The sequence below is a fragment of the Natrix helvetica genome (assembly GCF_964273705.1).
Source record: "Natrix helvetica genome assembly, chromosome: 1".
In the NCBI taxonomy this organism is placed as follows: domain Eukaryota; kingdom Metazoa; phylum Chordata; class Lepidosauria; order Squamata; family Natricidae; genus Natrix; species Natrix helvetica.
In genome coordinates, this window is record NC_138548.1 from 344,265,226 (window position 1) to 344,291,180 (window position 25,955).

Genomic DNA, 25,955 nt, shown 5'->3' on the forward strand with positions numbered 1-25,955 from the left:
TGAAGAGGCTTTGCTGAAAGTTCATTGCAGTTGGATAGCGTAACACTGATATGCAACCTTCACCTTTTAAATTATTGTGGGTCCTTAGTGCCCTATATTACGGTGCTGTCTTCTATCACTCTGCCTCTTGGGTTTCCAAAATTTGAGTTCTTGATCGTATTCAATATGACAGAATACTGGGAACTGGCTTGAATATTGAAAAGTGGTAGGGTTATTTTATTCCAATTCTTCTCCAAGGCATGGACTCAGCACTCTAATTGGGAGGAAGGACAGAAGCATGCTCTTTGGTGGTGTTGCATAATTTAGTCGTTTGGGGAGGTGGGCATCATCTTTTCGATTCGACTCATGCACTGTCCCTAGCAAAAAGTGTTCCTTAGTGGACCCTTTGGAAATTTACTCTAATGCAAAGGGGATCTAATCAGAAACTAGCATCTTAGTCCTAAAGCATCTTTAGGCAGCCCTAGAGAAGCTAGTGCTTAAGGGGGCAGCTTTTATGTTTGCATAAACTGACAAATGAATTCCTGTCGTTTTTTTATTCCAATTATATCAGGAAAATATCAGGCTACAATGTGAGAATTTGAAATTCTTTGATACTTTTAGTTTTAGACTTAATGGTGAAGAGTCCTCTTTAACATTTTAACTCTTTAATAAACATTATGAAGTAGGATTTGATGAGTCAGCATTTCTAAGGCTGGAACAGACATTTAAAAGGCTATAGGGTTCTTTGTCATCAAACTCCACACAACCCTCTTTAATAGAACTCAGCTGTTCTAATGTATTTATTCATCAAAAAAAAATTACAAATTCAAACAAAATAAGAAAATAAAAATGTGACTCTTCATATGGAGTGAGGTTCCCTGGAGTTGAGTTAGAATTAAAGATGTGAAAGTTAATGGCTGCGACAGCTGAATCAGATAAAATACTCCAGACTCCCATAACACAAAACCCGAATTTTTTTACAATCGAGTTTCCATGGTCATCCTCCGGTCAAAGCTTCGGGGCTGCTGTAAACAAAAATCCATCTTCGCTGAATTCAAAACTAGGATTATTTCATGCTAATGATCATAGATCAACAGAGTGGAAGCAGGGGCGAAATTCAGCAGGTTCTGGAGAACCACTAGTGGAAATTTTGAGAGAGCTGGCAACTGGCTGGCCCCAGAGTGGGGAGGGAATGGGGATTTTGCAGTATCCTTCCCCTGCCACGCCCAGCAAGCCACGCCCATAGAACGGGTAGTAAAAAAAATTGAATTTCACCACTGGTTGGAAGGGATGTTGTAGGTCATCTAGTCCAACGCGCCCCCCCCCCCTCAAACAGGAGACTACACCATTTCTGACAGATGGCAGTCCATCATCTTCAGAACTAACCTCCGCCAACACAAGAGCATAGGAAAGCCGAGGATAGCTGAAAAGAAATCTCCCGTCTCTTAACACCCTCAGCCGGTCCTCCTGTTTGGGCGGGGGTGGGGTGGGGGTTGGACTAGATGACCTACAAGGTCCCTTCCAACTCTGTTAATCTATCATCTAGGATTCCTTTTTCGCACACCGGAAGTGAGTCTGGAATCTCCACGGGGACCGGTTAAAGCCACGCACATACACCGGAAGTAGGAAGTGGGAATCGACGGCCGCTCCTGCTGCCAGGGAGAGAGGCGGTGACTGCAGCGTGCGAGTTGGGGTGCTGCGGTTGAACAGGCGCCGGGAGCTGACGCGAGGCCGGGGGAGGGCTCCGCCGAGAGTCCTGGAGCGGGGGGGCTCCACGGATATTCTTCCCTCCCGCGCAAAGCAGCTCCATCCGTTGGCCGGGCTCTCCCGGCATCTTTGCCGCAGCATGGCCGAGTCCACTTCTAGCGTGGGAGCGACCACGACCGTCACCGAGACGGAGGTGATTGAGCCGGTGAGGAGAGGGACGGGGGTGGGGAAGGCTATTGGGGGTGGGGGTGGGGGGGCGGAGGTGCAGCCGGCGCCATGGCAACCATGATGACGATGGAGGAGAGGGAGGAGCCCCGCCCGCGGAACCTCGGCACCTGCGGTTGCCGTGGCAACCACGAAGCGGGTCGGTGGGCTTTGGGGGCGTCGAGCAAGGCCGCGATGGAAGAAGGGAAGGCTTGCGATCCTTTGGGCGGCCAATGGCTTTAAGTAGCGGAGGAGGGCAGGTCTTTTGTGAGCTTAAATGGACTCCGGGGGATGGTAGAGGACAGGAAGGCCTGGAGGAACGTTGTCCATGGAGTTGCAATGGGTCGGACATGACTTCGCCGCTAACAACAAAAGGAGCAGATTTGGAAATGGAAGCTTCTGTCTCAGAATATTTAATTTGCGCTGGCAATAAGCCTGTAACAAGAGATTCTCCAGGTGATGGTTGTCCCAGAAGGGTTTTTTTTTTTTCAGCAGGCAACTGGACTTCCTTGTTTTTTTGTCTTTTGAAGGCGTTTCGCTTCTCATCCAAGAGGCGTCTTCAGCTCTTGACAAGATAATGGGGAATGGAAGGATACTTACAGTCCTTGCAGACAGCTGGTCATTTGCAACCTTTTTTAGAGGGTCCTTGAAGCCCATGGAGGTTTATCTGTATCCACAGTCACCTGAGAGGTGCTTTTGGTTCCTGTGGTCTGCAATTTTGGTTCTCTGGAAATCCATTCCTACTCCCACACCATTCAAAGGGTGCTCATCCCAAATGGTATAGCTAAAATTCTGTAGAGATTCTCCGTTGTCCCGCTCATGGTTGTCCCAAAGGTGCTTTTTTTTTTTTTCAGGACGCAATTGAACTTTCTTAGGTTTTTTTGACTTTTGAAGACATTTTGCTCCTCGTCCAAGAAGCTTCTTCAGCTTCGAATGGATGGTGGGGAATGGAAGGATTTATGCTCCTTGCAGACAGCTGGTCATTTGCATCCTTTTAGAGGGTCCTTGAAGCCCTTGGAGGTTTATCTGTGTCCTCAGGGTCTCTACAGACTTTTAGAATACAGATACAGACTGAGAATCTCTACAGACTTTTAATTATACAATTTGGGATGAACACCCTTTGAATGGTGTGGGAGTAGGAATGGATTTCCAGAGAAAAAAATGCAGACTACAAGAATATTGGCACTAATTAGGTGACCCTGAGGACACAGATAAACCTCCAGGTGGCCTCAAGGACCCTCTAAATGAATGCAAATGACTTAGCTGTCTGGCAAGGAATATACATCCTTCCATTCCCCACTATCCTGTCAGAGCTGAAGTAGCTTCTTGGATGGGATGAGAAGCAAACCATCTTCAAAAGAAAAAAACAAGGAAGTCCAGTTGCCTCCTTAAAAAAGCACCTTTGGGATAGCGCTAGCAATAGCACTTCTTTGATACCGCTTCACAGGGCTTTCCAGCCCTCTAAGCGGTTTTACTTTTTGCCACCCCAACCATCTGGGTCCTTATTTTACCCACCTCTGAAGAAGGATGGTTTGAATGCTTCACAAGCTAAGAATGCATATGTGCTAAAGGCGTCCAAAATAGATTGATTTGAAGTTCTCTGATTCAGGGAACCATTTGATCAAATCGATGTTTGAATTTAGAAACAAATTTCATGATAAACTTAATTCAGAGATTCAGCTGAACCCCTTGTGAACTGAATTGCCCAAAAGGAGTATGTGTACAGGCCTATTGATCAGAAGCTTTGGTGTGATCCAGTAGTGTTGCTAGTGCAATTGAAATTATTTCAAGGAGGCACATATTGGTGTTTTTTTTTTGTTTACATTTATCAACTGCCTTCAAAGACATTGTTTATATGATGTTTACTTTTACCTTGGATATTGCAAGAGGCTGAGAGAATTTGACTCACGATCACTTAAACCACCTATAGTATTTTTTCAATTACAGATGGTCCTCAAATTACAACCGGTTGCTTTGTTGACCAAGTTACAACAGACCTACCTTGGGCTTATTTACAGTTATTTACAATACAATAGTAGAGTTGGAAGGGACCTTGGAGGTCTTCTAGTCCAACCCCCTGCCTAGGCAGGAAACCCTATACCGTTTCAGACAAATAGCTATCCAACATCTTCTTAAAGACTTCCAGTGTTGGGGCATTCACAACTTCTGGAGGCAAGCTGTTCCACTGATTAATTGTTCTCACTGTCAGGAAATTTCTCCTCAGTTCTAAGTTGCTTCTCTCCTTGATTAGTTTCCACCCATTGCTTCTTGTTCTACCCTCAGGTGCTTTGGAGAATAGTTTGACTCCCTCTTCTTTGTGGCAACCTCTGAGATATTGGAATAATGCTATCATGTCTCCCCTAGTCCTTCTTTCTCTTAAGCTAAACATACCCAGTTCCTGCAACCGTTCTTCATATGTTTTAGTCTCCAGTCCCCTAATCATCTTTGTTGCTCTTCTCTGCACTCTTTCTAGAGTCTCCACATCTTTTTTACATCGTGGCGACCAGAACTGAATGCAGTATTCCAAGTGTGGCCTTACCAAGGCATTATAAAGTGGTATTAACACTTCACGTGATCTTGATTCTATCCCTCTGTTGATGCAGCCTAGAACTGTGTTGGCTTTTTTGGCAGCTGCTGCACACTGCTGGCTCATATTTAAATGGTTGTCCACTAGGACTCCAAGATCCCTTTCACAGTTACTACTACTGAGTAAGGTATCACCTATACTGTACCTGTGCATTCCGTTTTTGTTGCCTTACTGCAGGACACTATTTGTAGTGTCCTGCAGTAAGATGACATTGGTTTTGTTGAAAACTAGCACTTCTTTTTTCTGTTCTTTTCTTTTCCTTTTCCTTTTTTTTTTTGCAAATTGCATAATGACAATTATGTGACCGAGTCACCTTACAACTTAACCATGATGGGCAGGTTCCATTATGGTTGTAAATCAAGACTATTGATGAATAGATGTATCATATCAAGCATGTATATCATTTAAATTTTCTCTATATTAAGATACAGTATTTTGTTTTAGGAAGAAGCACTGTGCTAAAATCAGTGACGTGCAGTGAGATTTATGGCTGGTGAGGCTGGTGACGTCATCCAACCACGTGGTTGCTCCGATCGCACGGGCGCAGCCCGACTGGAGAAGTTTCTCTTCTCAGAAATATCAGAAAGGGACAGGCAGGCTGCCACAGCTCCACTGAGAAGACATTTCTGAGAAGATAAACTTCTCCTTTCTCCTCCCCCCCCCTCCCTTCTAGCACTGATTATGTTACCTAGGCATTTTTTGCATCGGGCGAGCCCGAGATCCTTGCAAGGGGAATGGGGTCACGTGTGCAGGAGGCTCCTCAGCGCCAGCCTCAGATCAGCACGAGCCACGGTCATCTTCCCCTGCACACGTGGTCCCACTCCCCTCCTTCCTGAGCCAACATGAAGGGGACCGTGGCTGCGCTGATCTGAGGCTGGCGCTGAGGAGCCTCCTGCACATGTGGTCCCATTCCCCTTGGAAGGATCCTGGGCTCACCCGATGCAAAAAATGGTGAGATTGGTGCACTTGGGGCTGCTGCTGCGATGTCCAGGGAGGCTAAACCAAGCCGCGCGCCTCCCCCAGCCACTTTCATGGCTTCCCGGAGTAATGTTTTTTTTTTTCATGATGAGAGCGGTGAGGCCCTGCCTCCCCTGACTGCACGTCACTGGCTAAAATGCCCTGATGTGATTGTTAGTGGATATAATATTGAAGTACCACATTGTATTGTTTCAGTGCTGCCCATTTAAATGTTTTTCTATTCGTGCTCTTCATGAAACCTAAGAGCTCTTATATAGAATTCAATTAAGTCTTGGGTTCTCTACAGACAGCTCACATTTCACAGAACCTATTAAAATATAAACTCTAAGAATTGTTTCAATGTATGTTTATTTCTTTCGTCTCCTATGCAAGTTAATGGCATAAGTTCTTGTGGTATAGGTAGGGTTTGATCAGAAAAGCAGCAGCAATTAAACTTTGAAGTTGCCTGCAGAACTGTGGAGTTATCTTTACTGGCAAAAATAAAGAGGTTTTATTTTCCCCTCAGGTACAGCTATGTAGAAAGTATTCTGCAGAATTGAAAATCAAGCTGTTGTATATTGAATGGGAAATTCTTTGATTATCTGTTTATCAAACCCTCTTCCCTTCTGTCCTCTTCCCAGGAAAATCGTAGTCTCACTATCAAATTAAGAAAACGAAAGCCATCCAAGAAGGTGGAATGGTCAAGTGACACAGTGGACAATGAGCACTTGGGACGGAGATCTTCTAAATGTGAGCACTGCCCTTCTCTACCATTGTTTCTTCAAGTTCTTCCTCTTTACTTATATTTCTCCTGATGTGAGTGCATCATCCAGGACGCACTACTTGAGGCTAACTCATTTTTTACATTTAGATTATTGGCTTTAGGGTTACTCTCAAGTATTCTTAAAGGCCATGTGACTGGTCACCTTCTCTAGCATACAATATCGAAATGTAAGCATAGGTAATGAAATCAAGTTCCACAGTGTACTGACAAAGTAATGGAAATAGGGGATTCCTGGGAAAATAGGTGGAGTCCTGTATCATCATATATGCTAGCCCATCCTGGTCCTCTACTGGGAAGCCACTTGCTATAATGGACATGTTCCATGGTTGATCTTTTTTTTTTTTTTTGATGTTTAGAATATCACCTTAACTTCAGTTGGAAATGATAAGCTTTGGGGACACCAGGTTACTTATGACATTGTAGCCTGGAGAGGATACTAATTGCCTCAATTAACCATAGGTACTTAGCAGTACTTATCGGAAATTTGATGAGAAGGCATCTTGCGACGATCACAGGAGGATAGATATATTACTATAACAATAAGTGAATTAACTGGAGAGATGCCATTTGTCCTATTTCTAATTACTCCCTGCGGGTCCCTGGCCAAATAAATGAGCAACAAGAAGAATTGCTACAGGATTCAAGCCTAGTGTAGAGTCTCTATTTTTCCTTGGTGGCTTGGCTATAAAGAGGCTAAGAACTTGCTGTATCTCTTCCATCCTGACATGTGTCAGAAAAGTGAATTATTTGCTCCTGACTGCTGATCTGATCCCTATAGATCAGGGGTCCCCAAACTTGGCAACTTTAAGACTTGTGGACTTCAACTGCCAGAATTCTGGAGTTGGCTGGAGAATTCTGGGAGTTGAAGTCCACAAGTCTTAAAGTTGCCAAGTTTGGGGACCGCTATAGATTCATCTGGGAGGGATAGAGAAAAATGTCCTGAGTTTGAAGAAAGTCTGCATAGTCCTTTCATTTTCCAAAAGTGGGAATTGCTGGGAGATAAAGTGAGCAAGTGACTCTTCTTTTGTCTCCTCTCCCATTGCTGTAATTGCGGTTGGATTGTTGTATTTCTGTGCATAAATTATCCCTCTCGTGTTCTCTTCCTTCTGTTCTTCCTTCTTCACTGTCTGCCATTTCCTTCAATTCCTTATCTTCATGCATCCAATATTTCCACTTTGTATATTTCATTCATTTTTCATTTTATTAAACACTGTCCCATGCCATACTTTCTTCACTTCCCTCCATGTTCACAATATCTCTTTATTCTTCCTGTGTTCTCTTTTTTTGTTTGTTATTCCGCCTTCTTTTTTATGTCCACAATGTATTTGCCTCTGAGTCCTTTTTACCTTACCTTCTTGCCATTCCTCTCTGCTTCTTCCCTTTCCTCAACACAGGCTGCTGCATCTACGAGAAGCCCCGGGCTTTTGATGAGAGCTCAACAGAGAGCGAGGATGAGGACGATGAAGGCTGCGGCAATGCCCATTGCATCCGAGGCCACAGGAAAAGCCAGCGGGGGAAGGCACAGCCTAAAGCAGGAGATACTGGCCCAAAGGAGAACAACACCAAGAAGGTGGAGCTACCTGACCAAAACCATGCAGGGGCCATGCAGCACTGAACCATACTTGGCCATGGGGCAGAGAAGGAGCTCCTCATCTCTCCCCCAAAGGAGGACTGACACTGCCCCAACTGAGGCGAGGGATGAAAAGAAGGGAAGGCCTATACCTCCAGTTCTCAGCTGTCATGTGCTGGTGCTGCCTTGACTGTGGGTAAGGGGGAGGGAGGGGAGGGGAGGGAGGGCACGCACACCCAGCTCCACGCCTGTCTTGTGTCAGTGCTGCTACTGTTGTCTCTTATCCATCTGTGGCTGGTGAGTCTGTCTGATGCCACCCATCCTCACCCTACCCAACAAGGAATGTATTGACAGGACCTTCTTGGGTACTGTGGCTGATTTCCCCCCACCCCCTGCAACTTAATTAAATATTTGTTATCAGTGATGAATGTGACGGGGAGTAGGTCTGCTTTGAGAAGAGCAGTGATAGAGCTTTGACCAAGATCTTTTCTCCTTCCCCTTGTCTTCATGAGTATCTATGGTTTCTTCCTTTATTGCAGGTTCCTTTCCCATTGGTCCTTTTTTTTTTAGCTCTGTGTAAGAAACCTACAATCCACCGCTTGTATTCTTCTTGTGCGCTGAGCCTGCATCACTTTCACTGTCAGCTCCACTGCCTCCCACCTGCAGACTCACTCATGCAAAATCGCTCGACGTAATGCTGCCTTAAAGATGCAGTCATCAGGTCTCTCCACTCTCTTAGGCTCCTAGTTCCTGGGAAAGGGTAGGTGTTGATGCCACTTCATCAGTGATAACACGACAATCTCCACTTGTCTTCAGGTACCTTCTTAAAAGGACACACCCCCCCGTGATTTTTTTGTTTTTGTTTTTCTTATATAGAAGTCTGTAAGAATTCTTAGTAGTGGGAACGAAAGGAATGGAGAGGGTACAAAGGACAGGGGAAGTGGTTGGAAACATTGGGAGTCTTACTGATTTGGGGTTGAGAGGAACTTGAAAGATGTAAAAGAGATGAATGTTGTATTCAAAGGCACAGGCTGATGAATGGACTAAAAAAAAAAAAAGTTGGGCCCAGTCTGAAAACCTACAATTGATGAAATCCCCATGGTCACCTTGCACAATCCCTGTTATATTCCATTGCCTGGGCAGAAGTTCATATTAAATACGACATTTCCTGAAACCACGTTGGACTCCGCAGGAACCTGAGGAATGGGACCTTCCGTTGCATGAACATTTGATTATTCTGGCTGCCTGTGGTTTGATGCGAGAGAAGAGACAATTGTACATTCTCAACATCTCTCTCCTGCCTGTGATTATTTGAGCACCCTGCTGATATTAAAAAAAAAATTCACATTCCACAAAAAAATGTTCACAGCAGTGTAACCTTTTGGACAGATAAGCAGACTCAGTTTAGTGAGCCTTACAGCAGGCATGTTTCTTAGCCACCACGATGAACTATTTTTTTTCAGAGATTAAAAGTTGAAGGTGCATGATCATTCTCAGTGGAAACCTTTAAAATATGAGGAAGACAATCTTTCTCCTTAGTGCGGCTTTATCCCTGCTAATTTTTGCATCACTTATTTGCCGAAGTGGGTTCTTGGCTTAGGGAAGAAGTCTGTGCAGGAAAGTTTTGGGTTTCAGAGAAGCCTCTTGTGTTTTGTGTTCTCAGCTAGATAAAATTTGGGTTACAAAATAACAGAAGAAGGCTGGACCTCCTGGCATTTTGTGATAAACCTCATACCTGGTCACTATTTTTAGGCAAGTTGCATGGCACAATTTGGTTAAATATTGTAGTTGGTTGAGCTTATGGACTTCATTATGTGCTCTTTGCTCCCCCCCCCCCACAAACGCACAATACAAATTCTACAGATGTATAAATCTGAGCAAGTTAGATAAGCTTCTATTCTAGTATTACTGTCTTTTTTTTCCCCACCAAAGAAGTAAGATATGTATTTGCTCACAATCACCTGACATCACCTGTGCCTCCGTGATTGGTATATTTCATAGCTAACATGTTGCAAAATAGGACGTTGGATGGGAGAGTTCAGTGGGACTGGTCCAGCAAACATAAGAATTGCTGTATAAAATATGTTTACAGGAAAGCACATAATTAGGCAAAATGACTGGGAGGTCATTTAGGCAGTTTCTGGTTGGCCTTGTTGGAAAATAGAATGTTCATATTTTTTAAAGGCATTAAAATATATAGTATAGATTCCTACATTTGAACTAAAGCCTTGGCTTCCTGGATCCCTGCAGTAACCTAAGTGTGGGACTGAATTTAAGCAACGCCCCCATCTCAATATGCACTACTGAGTGTCAAGTTTTGCATATGACATATTTGTGTCAATTTTTTTCATACAGCAATTTAATTCTAGTTCAATTCAATAAAAGTCATGCTTGGCAGATAAAACAAGCCTGCCTGCGTATTTCTGAGGGTGGCAGCCTTAACATTAAATAGCTTAATAGAAATTACATGCATAGTATTGTAGGAAATTGGTAAGCATTAACATTAGGAGACCAGAAGCTCAAATCAAAGAGGTTTTTCACCCTCTCAACTTGTAAGCCTTCTTACACTTTCAGTTTCAACCATTAAGATTTTGCCTGAAACCCTGAGTTAGGATTGTTTCCATTTTAAAACATTCCTGGAATAGCTCTAATCTAAAGTACATTACGTTGAATGGCCAACCAAAGCCACTGGTTATTTGGATAACCCATTGATTGGATGATTTTGCTACCACTCTCCCTGTTGCTGGGAATTGCTGGGTGGTTTTGTCCTAACATTTGAAAGGCCCCCTGTTTTGAAAAGCTATGCCAGACTGTCAAGCTCTTGCATCCTGAAGTGCTGAGCCTGTGCCAAAGTTCATGGTTTGAATACTTCAATTGTATGGATTTTGCTGGTTGACATGTCAGATTTTTGTTCATTTGGAATGTTTGGAACCGTGGGAAAGCTGCCTTGAGCTTCATGGAGAAGCAGATTATAAATATACTGAAGAATAAAATGTCTGTTCAATGAATAATATATAAAGTTCTTAAAATGGATGTCCGTCCGAATATAATGCTTTATACTTGATCTGGTAACTAAGGTTTTTAAACCTTTTCCTAAGTTAAGGATGGGGAATCCGATTCTCAGCAGCACTTGGTCCCACAGTATGAAGGATTACAACTTCCCTGTGCTTCTGAGTAGTCGCCAGCAATCCAGTGGAAGATTCTTGCCTTACCCCTGCTCTAGCAGTATTTCAGATGCTCCTGTTTTAAATGTTTGTGGCATTTTAGCCAGGAAAACGTTAGTTTGCTTTCCCCATCCCACAAGGGACTAGGAAAAATGTGTAGTTCACTCACAGGTCACGGATTTTGTACGTAGAAAACCCCAAAAGCAAAAGCCTCCAGCACAAAAATGGGAAAAAATACATCTTATTATTTTTTTAGACCAAAAGGGGGAGCAAGGTCACCACATAAGCATAGTTCTAAAGGAGAATTTTACACGCATGTGGAGAGTAAAGCTATACATTGCTGGGATAAATGTCTTACAACATGAGTTTGTTGAGTAATTCATAGTTTCTTAGTTCCTTCACAGCCCAAGCCAAAATCAGAGAAGACACAGTATGGCTTAACACCTCGTATAGGCCTCTCTGGAGACTCTTGGCTAAGAGAGCTATATACCACCTCTGGGGGCAGAAGGAGCACAGTCCTGAAAATTTAATTATTGGAAAAGCCACATACCCTGCTTGAAACCTTAAAATATGTGTTTTCTAAGAAAGAAAGTTGGGCTGGATAATTTTTGTTGTGCTGTTGCGTTTTTATAATGTGGCAGGAATTTCAGTTTCTGGGGTCAGCCTCTCTGTTGACCTCTTTGGTTTTGCATCTGATGCTGCTTATAAACAGCTTGATGTGCATTTTGCACTTTAAGAATCTGAAATATAAATTCCGCCTCGAGCATAAAGGTCTGTTTTGCATAATTGATTCTACAATGGCTGACTTGCCTAACTCTGGGATTAAGTCTTGTCGGAAAGCAAAAGCTACACAGTCATCATATATGGCTCTGTTTTGAACAAAATACATTGTGGATTCTGCAGTGATCCAACATACATTGCGACGAAACCACTCAATTTTAACCGTGGCAGGTTGTGCTTATCTCCTTCCCTTTTTCTGGTGTTTCTTCCCTTCACAGAGAAGCATGATCATAAGAGCAGATGGATGCCAGCTGCTCTTTACTGTACATGTGGTACTCCAGAATGGCAGGATAGGGACGCTTAACTCAAAATGCCGCAGAGGATGCGAATATCTCGATGCTACCCAGCCTCTCTTCTGCCAGAACATAGTTATCCATCAGGCGGAGGCAAGACAGCCAATTATAACAAATAACATCATTATTACTCAAGATCAAAATTGCAACGCATTGCCTGCCATTTCTTTTCTCACATTAGCAACTCACCTAGATGATACACAAGCTTAAAACTACCATGTAAGTGGTAAATCCCACTAAATAAAAATACAGACTTTGGGGCACACATAGAAGCAGATTGGGCTACCAACGAAAGCCTGGATATCCAGCTGGTGGAGATCAGCCATTGGTCCTATGACTTAGTTGAACCTGCAGAAATTTAGCAGCTCATCCCTCCCATTTCTGTATCTCACAAATCCTTGGTTCAAGCTAAAATGACAAATGATGAGGCTCCCAAGTTTGCTCAAATTCATGACCATTCAGTACAAGGGAATTGTTGATGTGGGGAGAATCCTTTAAAATCCCCTACTTTGAATCTTTCTTTTGAGCAGGTGCAGGCACAGAACTCTAGAGAGTGCCTGTTATTTATGGCTGTCAGCTACAGGAACAAAGATTAAAAAGAATTAAAAACTGGGAGGAACATTTTTCCCGTGAGACGTCAAAAGGTTTATCAGCCCTCTCCCACTTCTTTCTTTCTTTCTTTTTGTTCCTTCCATGTCCTTGATAGGGTGCTCTGCTCAGCTCCAGGTGGATTCCTTTTAGTTTCTTATCTTTTCTTAATAAAATGGTACTTTAACAACTACAAAAACTACTGCTGAAGTTTTTACCTGCCTAGGTAATACACGAATATACTACTTATTCATCCATGGGATTTCTAGATTAGTCTAATCATATCTGACCAACAAAACTCCAGCCTTTCTGTTTCTCTGCTGCCATCCGATGGTTATCCAGATTCCTGCCTCTCAAATACACTAGTACAGAAAGTCCTTGACTTATGACCTGTCACTAAGTGACAGACTTCGTTAGGGCTCACAGGTCTGCACTTTGGGTGCTCAGCAACCTGGCTGCATGTGCAGTCATTTGAAGTGTCCCGCGGTTATGTGACACATGTTTTATGATGGATTTCTTTGCTGAAATTTACTTCCAGTTTTTGGCAAAACCAGCCCATAGCGAACCGTTGGTTCGTGTAACCACGTTGTTTGCTCAGTGGCCGACACAAAAATGGTAAAATCGGATCAGTCTAATGGGTGGCCCTGATTTTTGACTGTGTCACGACTTTACAATTGAGATAGGCAGGCTCCATTAGTCAGAACTCGGGGACTACCTGTAATATTCTAGAAACAGCTGTTGTTTAAAATGACAAGAGCCCCCCATGAAATGGGTGGTCGTTTCAAGAGAAATCTTCAGTGTTTTGCACAAAACACATCACGCCTTTGCATTCTCCAAGCAGCCTCCATGCCAACATCGGATGGAAACTGGCTGTGTTACAGTAATCAGCTTGTCATCTGCCTTAAAATACATCATTCCCGCATGCTGAGGCAGAGAGACCATGCTCATGTAGGAACAATTAAATAGGTATTTCAACAGGCCCCAACTTCTGGGATGTATTTGAAGTTAGGCTGTGCCTGAAGGGCCTTTTAGCAATGCATCATATTTAGAGGAGAAGGTGAATTTGTTACAGGAGGTTTTCTACTTGTTTTCCTGCACTTGAAAGTGATCTAAGGTCAAGGCTTCCTGAAGTTGAGCTCATCTGTTGACTCTATGAGCACATTCATGTCATTTGTCTTGGCATATGATTGGAAAGAGGGCTTTTTTGTTGTTGTTGCTTTCTTCCTGAATGTGGTTTTCCTTCTCGGGTTAGCCTCTAGCCCTGGGATTTCTAGTGGTCTCCCATCCAAGTATTAACCTGGCCTGACCCTGCTGAGCTTTCTGGGGTTAGCCACGGTTGATTAAGTGCTGCCACTATCTGCTGTGCTTTCCCATATTTAGCAAACCACAGCTCCCATAAATAGCAGGCATTTGCTTCTGTGGACCAGCCCCTCAATAAATGTTTGCATAAATCCAGCTGGTTAAACAGTTGGTCTCTAAACAGTTTCCTTTAAGTCTAGGTCAGAGGTCAGCAACCTTAAACACTCAAAGAGCCATTTGGACCCATTTCCCATAGAAAAGAAAACACCAGGAGGCACAAAACCCTTCCTGTGCCTAATTATTTCCTGAGCGGCCATAAAACTAGCATATATAGTTGAATTAAAGATTGTTTTCTTCTGAAACTTTTCTTGGATTTATCCATGGTTGGCCGTCCGGGGATTGAAAAGCTCAATAAAACACGTGACGGTGTATGTCGCACATTGGAAGTTCAGGGACATACTTCTCATAGGGCCAGTTTTAGCCCCCTGGAGGCTTCAGGAGGCTTCCCTGAAGGCTCCGGAGGACAAAAAATGACCCTACGAGCAAACTGGAAGTCAGTTCCGGGTTGCTTGTAGGGCCAGTTTTAGCCCTCTGGAGCGTTCAGGGAAGCCTCCTGAAGGCTCTGGAAGGCTAAAACCAGCCCTACGAGCAACCCGGAAGTGACTTCTGGTTTGCTTGTAGGGTCGTTTTTTGCCCTCCGGAGCCTTCAGGGAAGCCTCCTGAAGGCCCCTAAAGGCTCTGGAGGATGAAAAACTGCCGTACGGACAAACCAGAAATCACTTCCGGTTTGCTCGAAGGGTTGTTTTTTGCCATCCGGAGCCTTCAGGGAAGCCGCCTGAAGCCTCTGGTTGGCTGAAACCGGCCCTACGAGCTATCCAGAAGTAGGTTCCCGAACTTCCGGTTTGCCCATAGGGCCAGTTTTTTGCGCTCCGGAGGCTTCAGGGAAGCTCCTGAAGCCTCCGGAGGGCTTCTAGTGGTGGGGGAGGCTGTTTTCACCCTCCCCAGGCTCCTATAATGCCTCTGGAGCCTGGGGAGGGCGAAAAAAGCACGCCAAAAATGGGGGGAAACGCTGGTCGTGCGCATGCACGCTGGGGTGCACATAGCATGGGTGTGGCACGCCCGCACAAAACCCCCCTGCATTCCCCCCGCTTTTGGCACGCAAGCCAAAAAAGGTTCGCCATCACCGATCTAGGTTAACCCCACCCACCCCCGTATTGTTTACATGAGAAGATGGCGATGGTAAATCAAATCAAATATATTGACTGGCTTCACACATTCTATTAAACCATATTCTCTTTTAATGAAGAGTTCTTAAATACGACACAAATGACTAGGTTCATGGCATTAAGCCACAGTCACACCAACCACATTCTGGCTTGGCTCAACTGCAGAATTACAAGTGAGTTGAAACAATTCCATATTTACATAGCTCTGTAGAATGAACACCTGCTTTGTTTCTTTCTTCATCTACCCAGTTTTAGCAGTTAAACTGTTAAAAATGATTGACCGGCTTTCTAGAAGATCTCCGGTGTGTTGAGCGACAGCATTAGGTTGGACACCTGTGGCTTTCCTAAAAGAATTGTGAAAATGTCTTGGTAGCTACTGCTAGAAATACCAGGAGTGGCGATGAAGGAAAAAACTCTTGTTTGCACAATCAGAGAAAAGACTATTCTCCTTTTCCAGCCCTATTTTTATAGCCTATTCCCATTTCCCACTTTTACCATTGATACTCCTTGACATACCGACCACGATTAGGACTGGAACTTCTGACACTAAGCCAAGTTTACGATCTTTTTGCTGTGATCCTTAAGCGAATCACCCATTTGTTTTAAGCAAACCGGGCTCCCCCCCCCCCCCATTGACTTTGCTTGTTGGAAGCCAGCTAGGAAAATCACAGATGGCAGCCATGTGATCCCAAGGACCTCACAACCATCATAACTGGTGGCCAAGTCCCAAAATTCTGGATCATGTGACTGGCGACACTGCAACGTGAGTGCAAGGACTGATTGTCAGTCACTTTTTTTCACTAAACCAACTGTTGTAAGTTCAAGGACTACCCCTATTGTAGTTTAGAAAAGCTGGAGCACTCCAAAGATGGCAACATTTTTCATCAGTGTTTTGGAATTCTGTCCTCTTGTATTGTTCTGCAGATTGATTGATTGTCCATGTTTTTACGGTGCATGATTTGGAACCTCTTCATGGCTTACATCAAGGATTGTATGTCCTACACAGTCGATATCAGGGAGGGGGAAGGAAGAGGCAAATCATTTAAAAGCTGTACAAGGAGCGACTCCAGAGCTTTCCGGAGAACTTCCAATGATTATTATTGAAAATCCCAACCCAACATCTCCTGCAAGAAGATGCCATAGTGGTCAGGCTTTTGATTTGCTCTTGGTTTACATTCAGTCCAGTGCCATGAAAGACCCGAATACATTTTACAGTCAAGCACAAATTAAAAATCACTCTATTATAGATAAAATAAAAACCATCCAATGTTAACTATGTGACAGTGGTGCAGTCTCCTTATTCATGCATTTTGGTATTCGGTAGGGGAACAAGAAAACATGTTAATTCATTTTAAAATAAAAAAAGGCAAACAAAGGTAGAACACTTCAAATAGCAAGATCACTTAGGCTTATATACCGCTTCATCGTGCTTTCCAGCCCTCTCTAAGCTTTACAGAGTCAACATATTGCCTCCAAAAATCTGGGCCCTCACTTTACCGACCTCAGAAGGATGGAAGGGTTAGTCAACCTTGAGCCAATCAGAATCGACCTCCTGGCTGTGGGAATGCAGAGTTAGCCTGCAATACTCCATTCTAACCACTATGCCACCACTTTTGGCAGGATCTGGCTCAACTTCATAGAAACTGGTTGTGATGTTTCTTTTCCCCCAAGTCCTAAAGATTCCACCTTTTGGTGGTTTAAGAAATGATTGTACAGTGATCAACAAATGTGATTTTCATACCAAAAATGCGATCATTTTTGCAGCTGCTCAAAGATCGGCATAGAATGGGTTTGTGAATAATACTCAGCTGGTATTTGTTCTTGTTTGTTGAACGAGCCAGTCTGTTAAACAACAAACAAACCAGGTTACCACCAACCCACCTTTTGGCGTCCTTGGTGTACCAAAGTAAAGTAAAGAACAGAACAGCTTTGCCTCCTGGGGTTGTGAGTGCTCAATTGCTGGAGGGTTTCAAGAAGAAATTGGACAGCTATTTGGCTGGGGTAGTACAAGGTCTCTTGCCTTGAGTCGGATTAGAAGACCTGCAAGGTCCCTTCCAGCCCTGTGATTCTATGAATGCAGAAGGTGGAAACACCGTTTTCCATCAGGAAAGGAGATGAAGGAAAGTGAAATGAATTCCAGGAGTGAAATGGTAGACAACTAACTCAAGAAGCTCAACCAAAGAAAGGTCCACTATCTCCCCTAATGCAGGAGACTTTAACAGGGAGCTTCCTCCTGCCCTGGGCTAGAAGGTTAAAGAAATATTGCCCACAATATTCTGTTAATTTACAAGAAAATTACACACGTTACACCTTTTTGCTGACGGACTGCTCTGGGAAGCTGTGGCAAGGATGCATTGATTGCCACACAGGTTTGGTAAAATGGCATTATACACCTTTCTCTGTTTTGGAGGATTGTAGCTCCAATGCCCTGGTGTCCTATCCTTGCCTGTCATCAATTCCCTCTCTCCAGATTAATTTTCATTCTAGATTCAGCAGCAACCTAAAAAGCTAAAACCCACAGAAGCTTCCTTCTGTCATGTCGCCCACATCTAGTGGCATCTGGAGGAGGCGGAGAGGGATTTTTCCAGAGTGCTGATTAGAGCTTCGAAGTCTTGACCTTAAAAAGGTAAAGGCATTTCCATCCAAAAAAATCTAGTCTGCTCAGTTATAGGTGGGAACTAGAAAGCAACTTCAGTCCTGAGATTTGGTTGTACTGTTATAAGGTTCTGTTGAAGTGGATATGAAGAAATGGAAGTCCAGAAGTTTCAGGCATCGAGAAAGGACATTTTTCTCAATGTATCCAGAATTCAGGACTGATTGGCAGCCACATTAACTTCTCCATCCCTTCCAGGCAGTGGGTTTTGGAAACCACGGAGAGTCGCTTGGAAGAGCTCTAGTTGACTGTTCAGATGAAAATGAGTGGTGAAGGTATCCAAACATTAGCTGTATAGAGGGGAAAAGAAAGTATAAATTTGGAAAGCATGGAAACTGCAACATTTACATTATTATTTTGTAGCCATGTGTCAGTGGAGAATCAGGCTGTTTATAAGAGAAGTCGCCCTTTGGCATGTAAGCTGATGATATGACACATTCATACCCTGCTAACTTGCATTTGTATCTAGGTGAAGGTGGGTTAATGTTAACCTTGTTTTGTTTTTTAGTAGCTTAGTGTTATGGTTCAATATATTAGGCTGTTGTGATATCACTCGGTGTTCACAGGACTGACAGCCACTCCCCAGCCAAAGAAATACACATAACACACATTTCAAGGAGAACCTTCCTAAGAAGAGGTGGCCAATGTATCAAATAGCCCCATGATGGCAAACCTATGGCACACATATCAGAGGTGGCACGCAGAGGCCTCTCGCCAGCTCCTCTTTACAGGTGCTGGGGCACCTGTAAAGTCCAAACGGAAGGCCGTTTGCTGGGACATTTCGGGGCAGTTTTCAAGCCATTTTTGGGCGCATTTGCAGGGCCATTTTCAGGCTGTTTTTCATGCTGTTTTCAGGCCATTTTTCATATCAATTTCAAGCCATTTTTCATGCCATTTTCATGCCATTTTTGGGCTGTTATCAGGCTGGGTGAAAAACGGCTCCAAAAACTGCCTGAAAATGGTCTGAAAACAGCCCAAAAAACTGGCATGCATGTGCCGGCCAGCTGGTCCTCGTGTTTTCGATGCTCTGATGCACACACATCAGTGGTGGGCTGCAGGCGGTATGCCCTGGCACGGGTGTACCGGAGCCTGCCCGGAGCACCGGATACTGTTCTGGTACGTTGCTCCGGAGGGCCCATCCGTACCTGATCCGTAACATTAAGCTACTAAAAAGCAAAACAAGGTTAGCATTAACCCAGCTTCACCTAGATACAAATGCAAGTTAGCAGGGTATGAATGTGTCATATCATCAGCTTACATGCCAAAGTGCAACTTCTCTTACAAACAGCCTCCTTACTTGTCTTTTAAGACTTCCGCGCACGTGCATGGCGCATACAGCGCCTGCGCGATGCTCCGCAGAGCAGCTGGAGCGTCACGGAGGCGCTAAGATGCATGCGCACACTGCATGCATCCACGTGGACGCCAACGGGCCCATTCTAACCGTATTGGTTGGAACGGGATCCAGAACCCACCACTGACGCTCATGCACATTTCAGTCTGGGCACTGGGTGCTGAAAAGGTTTGCCATCATTGACATAGGCAAATAACTCCTCCATTATTTCTCCCTGTCCATGTGGAAAAGTTTTTTGTTGTTTTGGAAATTGTTAACGATGCTGTAACAAGAAAAAGACAAACCAGAAGCTGTGAGCTGAAATGGAGACGTGGGAGACAATTCAAAATCAACCTCTGATTAAAACTGGAATATGTAGGAAGAAAGACTTTTCAGGTGCTGTAACAAATTGACACAGAGGTAATACCTCTTCAAAGTCACCCATTCTCTAGAGGAGTGGGTGGGGGTTATAAGAACCGCACTTAAGTTGATTTGGGGTTGGGTTTTTTGTTGTTGTTGTTGTTTATTTAAATCTAATTTATTGTTTCTGGTATCTACTATCTCTCTACAAGCTCAATCACTATGTGTTTTTATGCCACTTGGAATCTTTTTCATCAGTTTTATTTATTCATGCCACTTGGCTTACATCCTGCACGCAATCATTCACTGATTGTGACAGGCTTGCATTCCAATCATGTGTAAACAAGGTTAAAATAACAAATGATAAGAATAAATAATATAAGTAATAACATATTCTTATGTCCAGGAGTTGTGCCCTATATATTCCACTTAGATCATTTCCCCTTGAAGGCCTGTTGAAATAGCCAAGGCTTAATAGCTTTTATGTATGAACAAATAAAGTCGTTCTATATTTTGATTTTCTTCATCACTGAATGCTTTGTGAGTAAAAAGCAATCCTTCCATTCCCCACCATCTAGTCCAATGGTGGGATTCACTTATCTTTGCTACCGGTTCGCAAATGTGAGCATGCTTGTGCGTCTGTGTGTTTTGCTCACACTCGCCACCTTCTGTGCATGCATCGGGCAGGTGGGCGGAGCCTCCATCAGCTACCGCTACTGGTTTGCCCAAACTGGTGAATACCACCCGCTCAGTCAGAGCTGACGAAACTTCTTAAAATCTTGTTTATTAATATTTCCAGTTTCCACAAACGATTGCACATTTTTAGAACAATATACTATAGATTTTAGCTTGACTTGTTAAATAAAATAGATTAGGTGGGTGATGATGTTAACCCTTTCTGCTGGAGACCTGGAGAACACTTTTTTCCTAGTTGAGGGATTCATAGCCACATCATTTTTTTTTTTACAAATAGCTATGCTACCAGGAACTGGTGGAGTTATGATCTAATAATATCTAAGAACTCAAAATTATTGTTGATAATACTGAGATGAACAGCCTGGCAGGATATCAAGCACTTCCTATATTCTTAATTGTAAGATAAAGGTAAACGTTCCCTTATACATGCATGCTAGTCGTTCCCGACTCTAGGGGGCGGTGCACATCTCCGTTTCAAAGCCGAAGAGCCAGCGCTGTCCGAAGACGTCTCTGTGATCATGTGGCCAGCATGACTAAATGCCAAAGGCATTAACACTGTTACCTTCCCAACAAAGGTGATTCCTATTTTTCTACTTGCATTTTTACGTGCTTTCTAACTGCTAGGTTGGCAAAAGCTGGGACAAGTAACGTGAGCTCACTCTGTCATGTGGCACTAGGGATTCGAACCGCTGAACTGCCAACCTTCTGATCGACAAGCTCAGCGTCTTAGCCACTGAGCCACCACAACCCACTTATTTGTACAAAACTGTAAAAGAAACCCTTCTAGAATGGGTTCACATATAGCTAAACAATTATGTGGATTGTTATTGATTTTTTAATCACTGGATGTAATGGTATGTGAGAATGACCTCGGGAAACAGAAGGAAGAAACACTATTTAGACAACAGTCTGATGAACAATGTCTGAGTTCGAAGGAGAGGTGGGGATGGAGAAAGCATCTCAGAAGGAGCCCTCCCTACTTTTGAAGAGAAAAGAAAGAGAGGAGAGAGGTACTTTGAGATTTGCAAGCGTCTGTTACTATAACCTTACAATAAAGGCAGTATTCCTGATTGAACTAACTAACCCAAAGGAAAGGACTGACATCATTTCTGCAAATATTAAAAATAACTCTTCCCTCCCTTGCTTTTATTTTCCCTGGATTCAGATTTCATTTGAGAGGTCCATAGTGTTCTCTGAGCTCGATTGTTTTCTTTCAAGAAAACAGCTCAGAGAGCATCAAAGACCCTTCGTTTCAATCCCCAGCTACAAATATTCTCCTTTATACTGTAGGTATCAGATTTCATTTATCAGACTTCATTTATCAGACCATGGTTGAGGCTGCAATTCTTCCTCCTCTCTCCCAAAGGCATTTTCACCTTACATTGAGTACGATGTGTGAATGCAGCCGTTATAACTTGGAAGCTGCAATGTATGCCTTGCTTGTTGTGTGAAATATTCATTAAACCCTATTAAGCAAATTATAGCTTATATGTGATGCATGAATCAGATCTAACCTGGCATAAGAATCACCTAACTGTAGAGAAGGTTACCAGTTGGTGCAGGAATCAATTGTTGGGTTCATATGCCGCTTTGCGCTATATTTTGCTTTAAGTACGATTTATAAAATAAGCCGTACTTACAATGTGTTAAATTGTTTGCAAAGCACAATAGCTGAACTCATACATCATGCTTAGCCAGCACCAACAAATCACGTGATATTTTAGTACAATGTGTGAATCCTGCCCAGAGAAAGTGATAGGTTATTGATGTTCTGACTGAGGCTTCCCAAGAGCATGAAAGAAACTTCTTGTCCCGACAAAACCCTCTTTTATTAATTTACTGTGAATTCTACTGTGATTTACAGTCACAGACCTTATCTGTCTTGGAGAGCTGCCAGGCCGATATCTGCAAAACGTGGCAAGGAATCTTGGAGAGTCACAAACCAATTAAGTGAAATAATTGTCTCCTGCAAACTCCACTCCCCTTTCACTTCTCTTTTATTTCCTCTGGGAGGGGCCATTTATTGTCCACCTCTGGGTTTACCCCCAAGTCAACCCCTGTTCTTTAGCTGTTCCCTTCGTCTGGCAACTCTGCACATGCACACACTGGGAACAGGCTCCAGCTGTTCCTCTGCCTCACTGATGTCTAACTCTGAAGGCAGCTGATAACTGGTGTACGACTCTGGCCATCCTCTCTGCCTCCGACAGAGCCCTCATCAGAGCCTTCCCCAGACTCCAGGACTGGCCCATGTTCCTCCTCAACTTCCTCCTCACTGTCTGAATCTGTTGCCAGCTCCGCTGGCCACTGGCAGGCCACAACAATTGGCTTTGGATGCAGACAATTCCAGATTCTGCCTCTGGAAACTCACTCTAGAAAAATCCCATGTGATGGGAAAATAATATTTTTGGAGTCATCTGAACCACAAGATAGACAGCAAATAAATTTGATAAAGAAACTATGGAATACATGAATCACTCCCTAGTCCTGCAGCTTTCAGCTAGAGAAAAAGTCTGACCTGTTTTAAAGCAGCTTTGTTTGTTCTTTCTGTGTTGCATTCACTATTCTGGCCTTGCTTCTTTCCAGCCATCAGTCTTCGGGCAGGAAGGTTTTGCCATGTCACCATAACTATATGAGAAATCATGGAATAATTCAGAGACAGCAAAATTACTTACATTCAAAATGGAGGTGTGCCTGCTGTAACTCAGGATGAGTGGCTGCACTGGGTTTGGCATTCTCTACTGAAAAGTATCTTCAGAAAACTCACACAAAATCTCTGGGAGGTGTGTAAATCTTGTTCTCTCATTTTCTGCTAGTAACTCTTTTTATGAAGTAAGAGCATAAATGTTTTTTTCCCAGAAAGTATCCTAGAGATTCATGAAATACTGGCTTAAAATGCTCACCATTTGGGAAGTATAATTAAGTGTGGCATGCAGAATGAAAAATAATTTTAGATTTAAATTCACAGAAACTGAAGGAAACAAGAGCCAGTTTTAACACATTGAGGCTAGAAAATAACATTGGTGGAAACTCTTTATAACCATTTCTTCACCATTAATTTGTAAATGCCACAGAGTCATCCAGCCATCTTTATAGTGAGATTTAAAAAACATTATTCTTTATTGATTACATTGGTATAGCATGTAAGATGATACTGTATAAATCATTAGTAATGAAAAAAGTTATTATTACAGCATCAGTATTTCAAGACCAGAACAATCTTGCTTATCTCTGCTAGATTCTTGACTATTTCTTTATTTAAGAAACACATCTACTCTGAAAAAAGTTTCACCAAGTTCAGAAAGACCTATTCCTAAATAAGATCATAAGAATATACTGATGTCTTAGGAATGGGAAGAATGGATGTTGAATTTGGTTTTTTATGTTTTGTTTTGTAAAAAGTTCAATAAAAATTACTTATTAAGAGATCATAAGGATTCCACAAAAATCTTTTAACTAGATATGATGCTTCATTTAAAGCCTGGGCCACAATTCCATTGTGGTGGTGACTGGCATAAGACCCTAAACCAGGGGTGTCCAAACTTGGGAACTTTAAGACTTGTGGACTTCAACTCCCAGAATTCCCCAGCCAGCATGGCTGGCTGGGGAATTCTGGGAGTTGAAGTCCACAAGTCTTAAAGTTCCCAAGTTTGGACACCCCTGCCCTAAACCATAGGTAACCCTATGGCCTAGCTGTGTACACATGATTACAGCCACAATTTAGGCTAATATATTGTATGAATCTGCATATTCCTCAAGACTTGGCTATACCATCAGACTTGTGGGATGTGGTTTCCCAGAAGATGGAGAAGCTCTTGCAATGGCTCCCTGACTGTGGCTAATATGATTTCTTGGTCTTGAGCTTTTTAGTTTTTAATAATGGCTGTTTTGATATATTGATTGGTTTTCTTTTTTTAATTACCTGTTGTACACCACCCAGAGTCACGCTCTTGTGGGATGGGTGGCCGTACAAATAAGAAAAAAACAATCAATAAAATAAATGAATCCACCTGATGAGATCCATGTTTTCCCTTCATACATCGCGGACCACCTACATAAATTCAGGGATGGGGTGTGGGGGGGGGGGGTTAAGCCTGATTGATGCTTTTGTAAGGTGCTTTTTCTTTTCAAAAGAAGAAGGAGGAGGAGTGACTCACCAGCTGCAGAATTCTCGGAAGCTTTCCTAGGAAGAGACAAGTAAAGAAGTCAGCATTAGACAGGTAGGATAATGTGGATTATTTTTGCACACCTGTTGATGAAGTCAGGCAAAGCCAAATATAGAGCTCACGGGCAGATTTTTTTGGCCGACAATAGCTTCCCCTTATCTGGCTATATTGAACCAGAGCTTCCCTTCTACCAAGTCAGCTGCATTGTCTTTGCAAAAGGTGGAGGGGAGGGGGAGGAAATGATGTAGAACAACTGCTGTTCAAACATATTAAAAGGTGAAAACCAGCAGCACAAGTTAGACTAGCAATAGCAATAGCACTTAGACTTATATACTGCTCCACAGTGCTTTTACAGCCCTCTCTAAGCAGTTTACAGAGTCGGCCTATTGCCCCCAACAATTTGGGTCCTCATTTTACCCACCTTGGAAGGATGGAAGGCTGAGTCAACCTTGAGCCTGGTGAGATTCGAACTGCCAAACTGCAGGCAGCTGGCAGTCAGCAGAAGTAGCCTGCAGTACTGCACTCTAACCATTGTACTACCACGCCTCATATAGCAATAGCACTTTGACTTACATACCGCTTCACGGTGCTTTACAGCCCCCTCTAAGTGGTTTACAGAGTCAGCCTATGGCCCCCAACAATCTGGATCCTCATTTTTACTGACCTCAGAAGGATGGGAGGCTGAGTCAACCTTGAGCCTGGTGAGACTTTAACTGCCGAACTGCAGTCAGCTGGCAGTCAGCAGACGTAGCCTGCAGTACTGCATTCTAACCACTGCGCCACCATGGCTCATCATAATAACATGATGATCATGTATAGTAGAGTGATTCAAAATGTTGGACTAGAATTGGGGAGAGTCAGGTTTAACCCCTCTTCAACTGCAGAAGCTACCTGAGTGGCTCTGGGCTGAGTCCCATCTCTCACCCCAAGGGCCAAGAGGGGTGAAGGTATCGAATGGAGTGGGTAGATCAAGTCTCCCCTCAGTCAGAGGAATGGGCCAGAGGAATGGGCCAGAGGAATGGGCCAATTACTCAAGCTCAACCCATCTCATTTTACTGAGCAATTGTGGGAACTGTATACTTTTCATTTGTAAACTGCCCAGAGTTGCTTAGTGAGATAGGTGCTGTATACATTTGATTATTACGCAAATAAATAATTACTACTGGCGGACAGGCAGGAATCTAACAAATAAATGCTTACTAAGTAGGTAGCCTTATTAATAGTAAACAGACAAACTCGTAAAGGAGGACAGAGATAACTAACATATGACAGGAACTACATGAAATATATCCAGGAACAGCAGAAATACTTCCAAGCAAAAGTTCTTCCTTTGACACTCAGCAAATCTCACCAGTATCCAAGTTGGCTACTGAATGGAATTAGTTTACCAGACAAGATGTGTGTTTGACATAAAAGAAGATAGTTGCATTCTTACCCAAAGCCTTTTTAAACATCCCATCTAAGCTGGGAACTTAATTCCCAAACCATTTGCAGAGCAGTAATTGGAGAATGCTGGAGTAGCATAGGAGACTGCATAATTTTAAGAAGCCATTTTCAGGTTAGGACCAGGTCAGACGCGTCCTACTCCTGTCTGCTTTCTAGTATGGAAAAGCTC

General features: G+C 43.2%; 2 protein-coding genes across 3 annotated transcripts in view; one reads left to right on the forward strand and one right to left on the reverse strand.

Moving 5' to 3' along the window:
• Nucleotides 1-1,521: 1,521 nt before the first annotated feature.
• On the forward strand, nt 1,522-8,221 carry PPP1R11 (protein phosphatase 1 regulatory inhibitor subunit 11). 2 transcript variants are annotated; one of them, XM_081936233.1, is made up of 3 exons: nt 1,522-1,879; nt 6,076-6,184; nt 7,613-8,221. In XM_081936233.1, exons 1-3 carry the CDS (start codon nt 1,826-1,828, stop codon nt 7,831-7,833), a joined length of 384 nt encoding a protein of 127 aa, XP_081792359.1. In that variant the 5' UTR covers nt 1,522-1,825; the 3' UTR covers nt 7,834-8,221. The 2 variants fall into 2 exon arrangements, with proteins under 2 accessions (XP_081792359.1, XP_081792358.1); XM_081936232.1 differs by having other exon boundaries at nt 1,533-1,891.
• Nucleotides 8,222-15,185: 6,964 nt separating this feature from the next.
• RNF39 (ring finger protein 39) overlaps nt 15,186-25,955 on the reverse strand; it is a 29,245-nt gene continuing 18,475 nt past the window's right edge. Inside the window, exons 2-4 of the mRNA XM_081936213.1 lie at nt 24,332-24,357; nt 22,693-22,802; nt 15,186-18,081 (exon numbers count right to left, since the gene is read on the reverse strand). Of these exons, the coding sequence (XP_081792339.1) occupies nt 22,736-22,802; nt 24,332-24,357 (93 nt within the window). The 3' untranslated portion in view covers nt 15,186-18,081; nt 22,693-22,735. The remainder of the gene's footprint in view (nt 18,082-22,692; nt 22,803-24,331; nt 24,358-25,955) is intronic.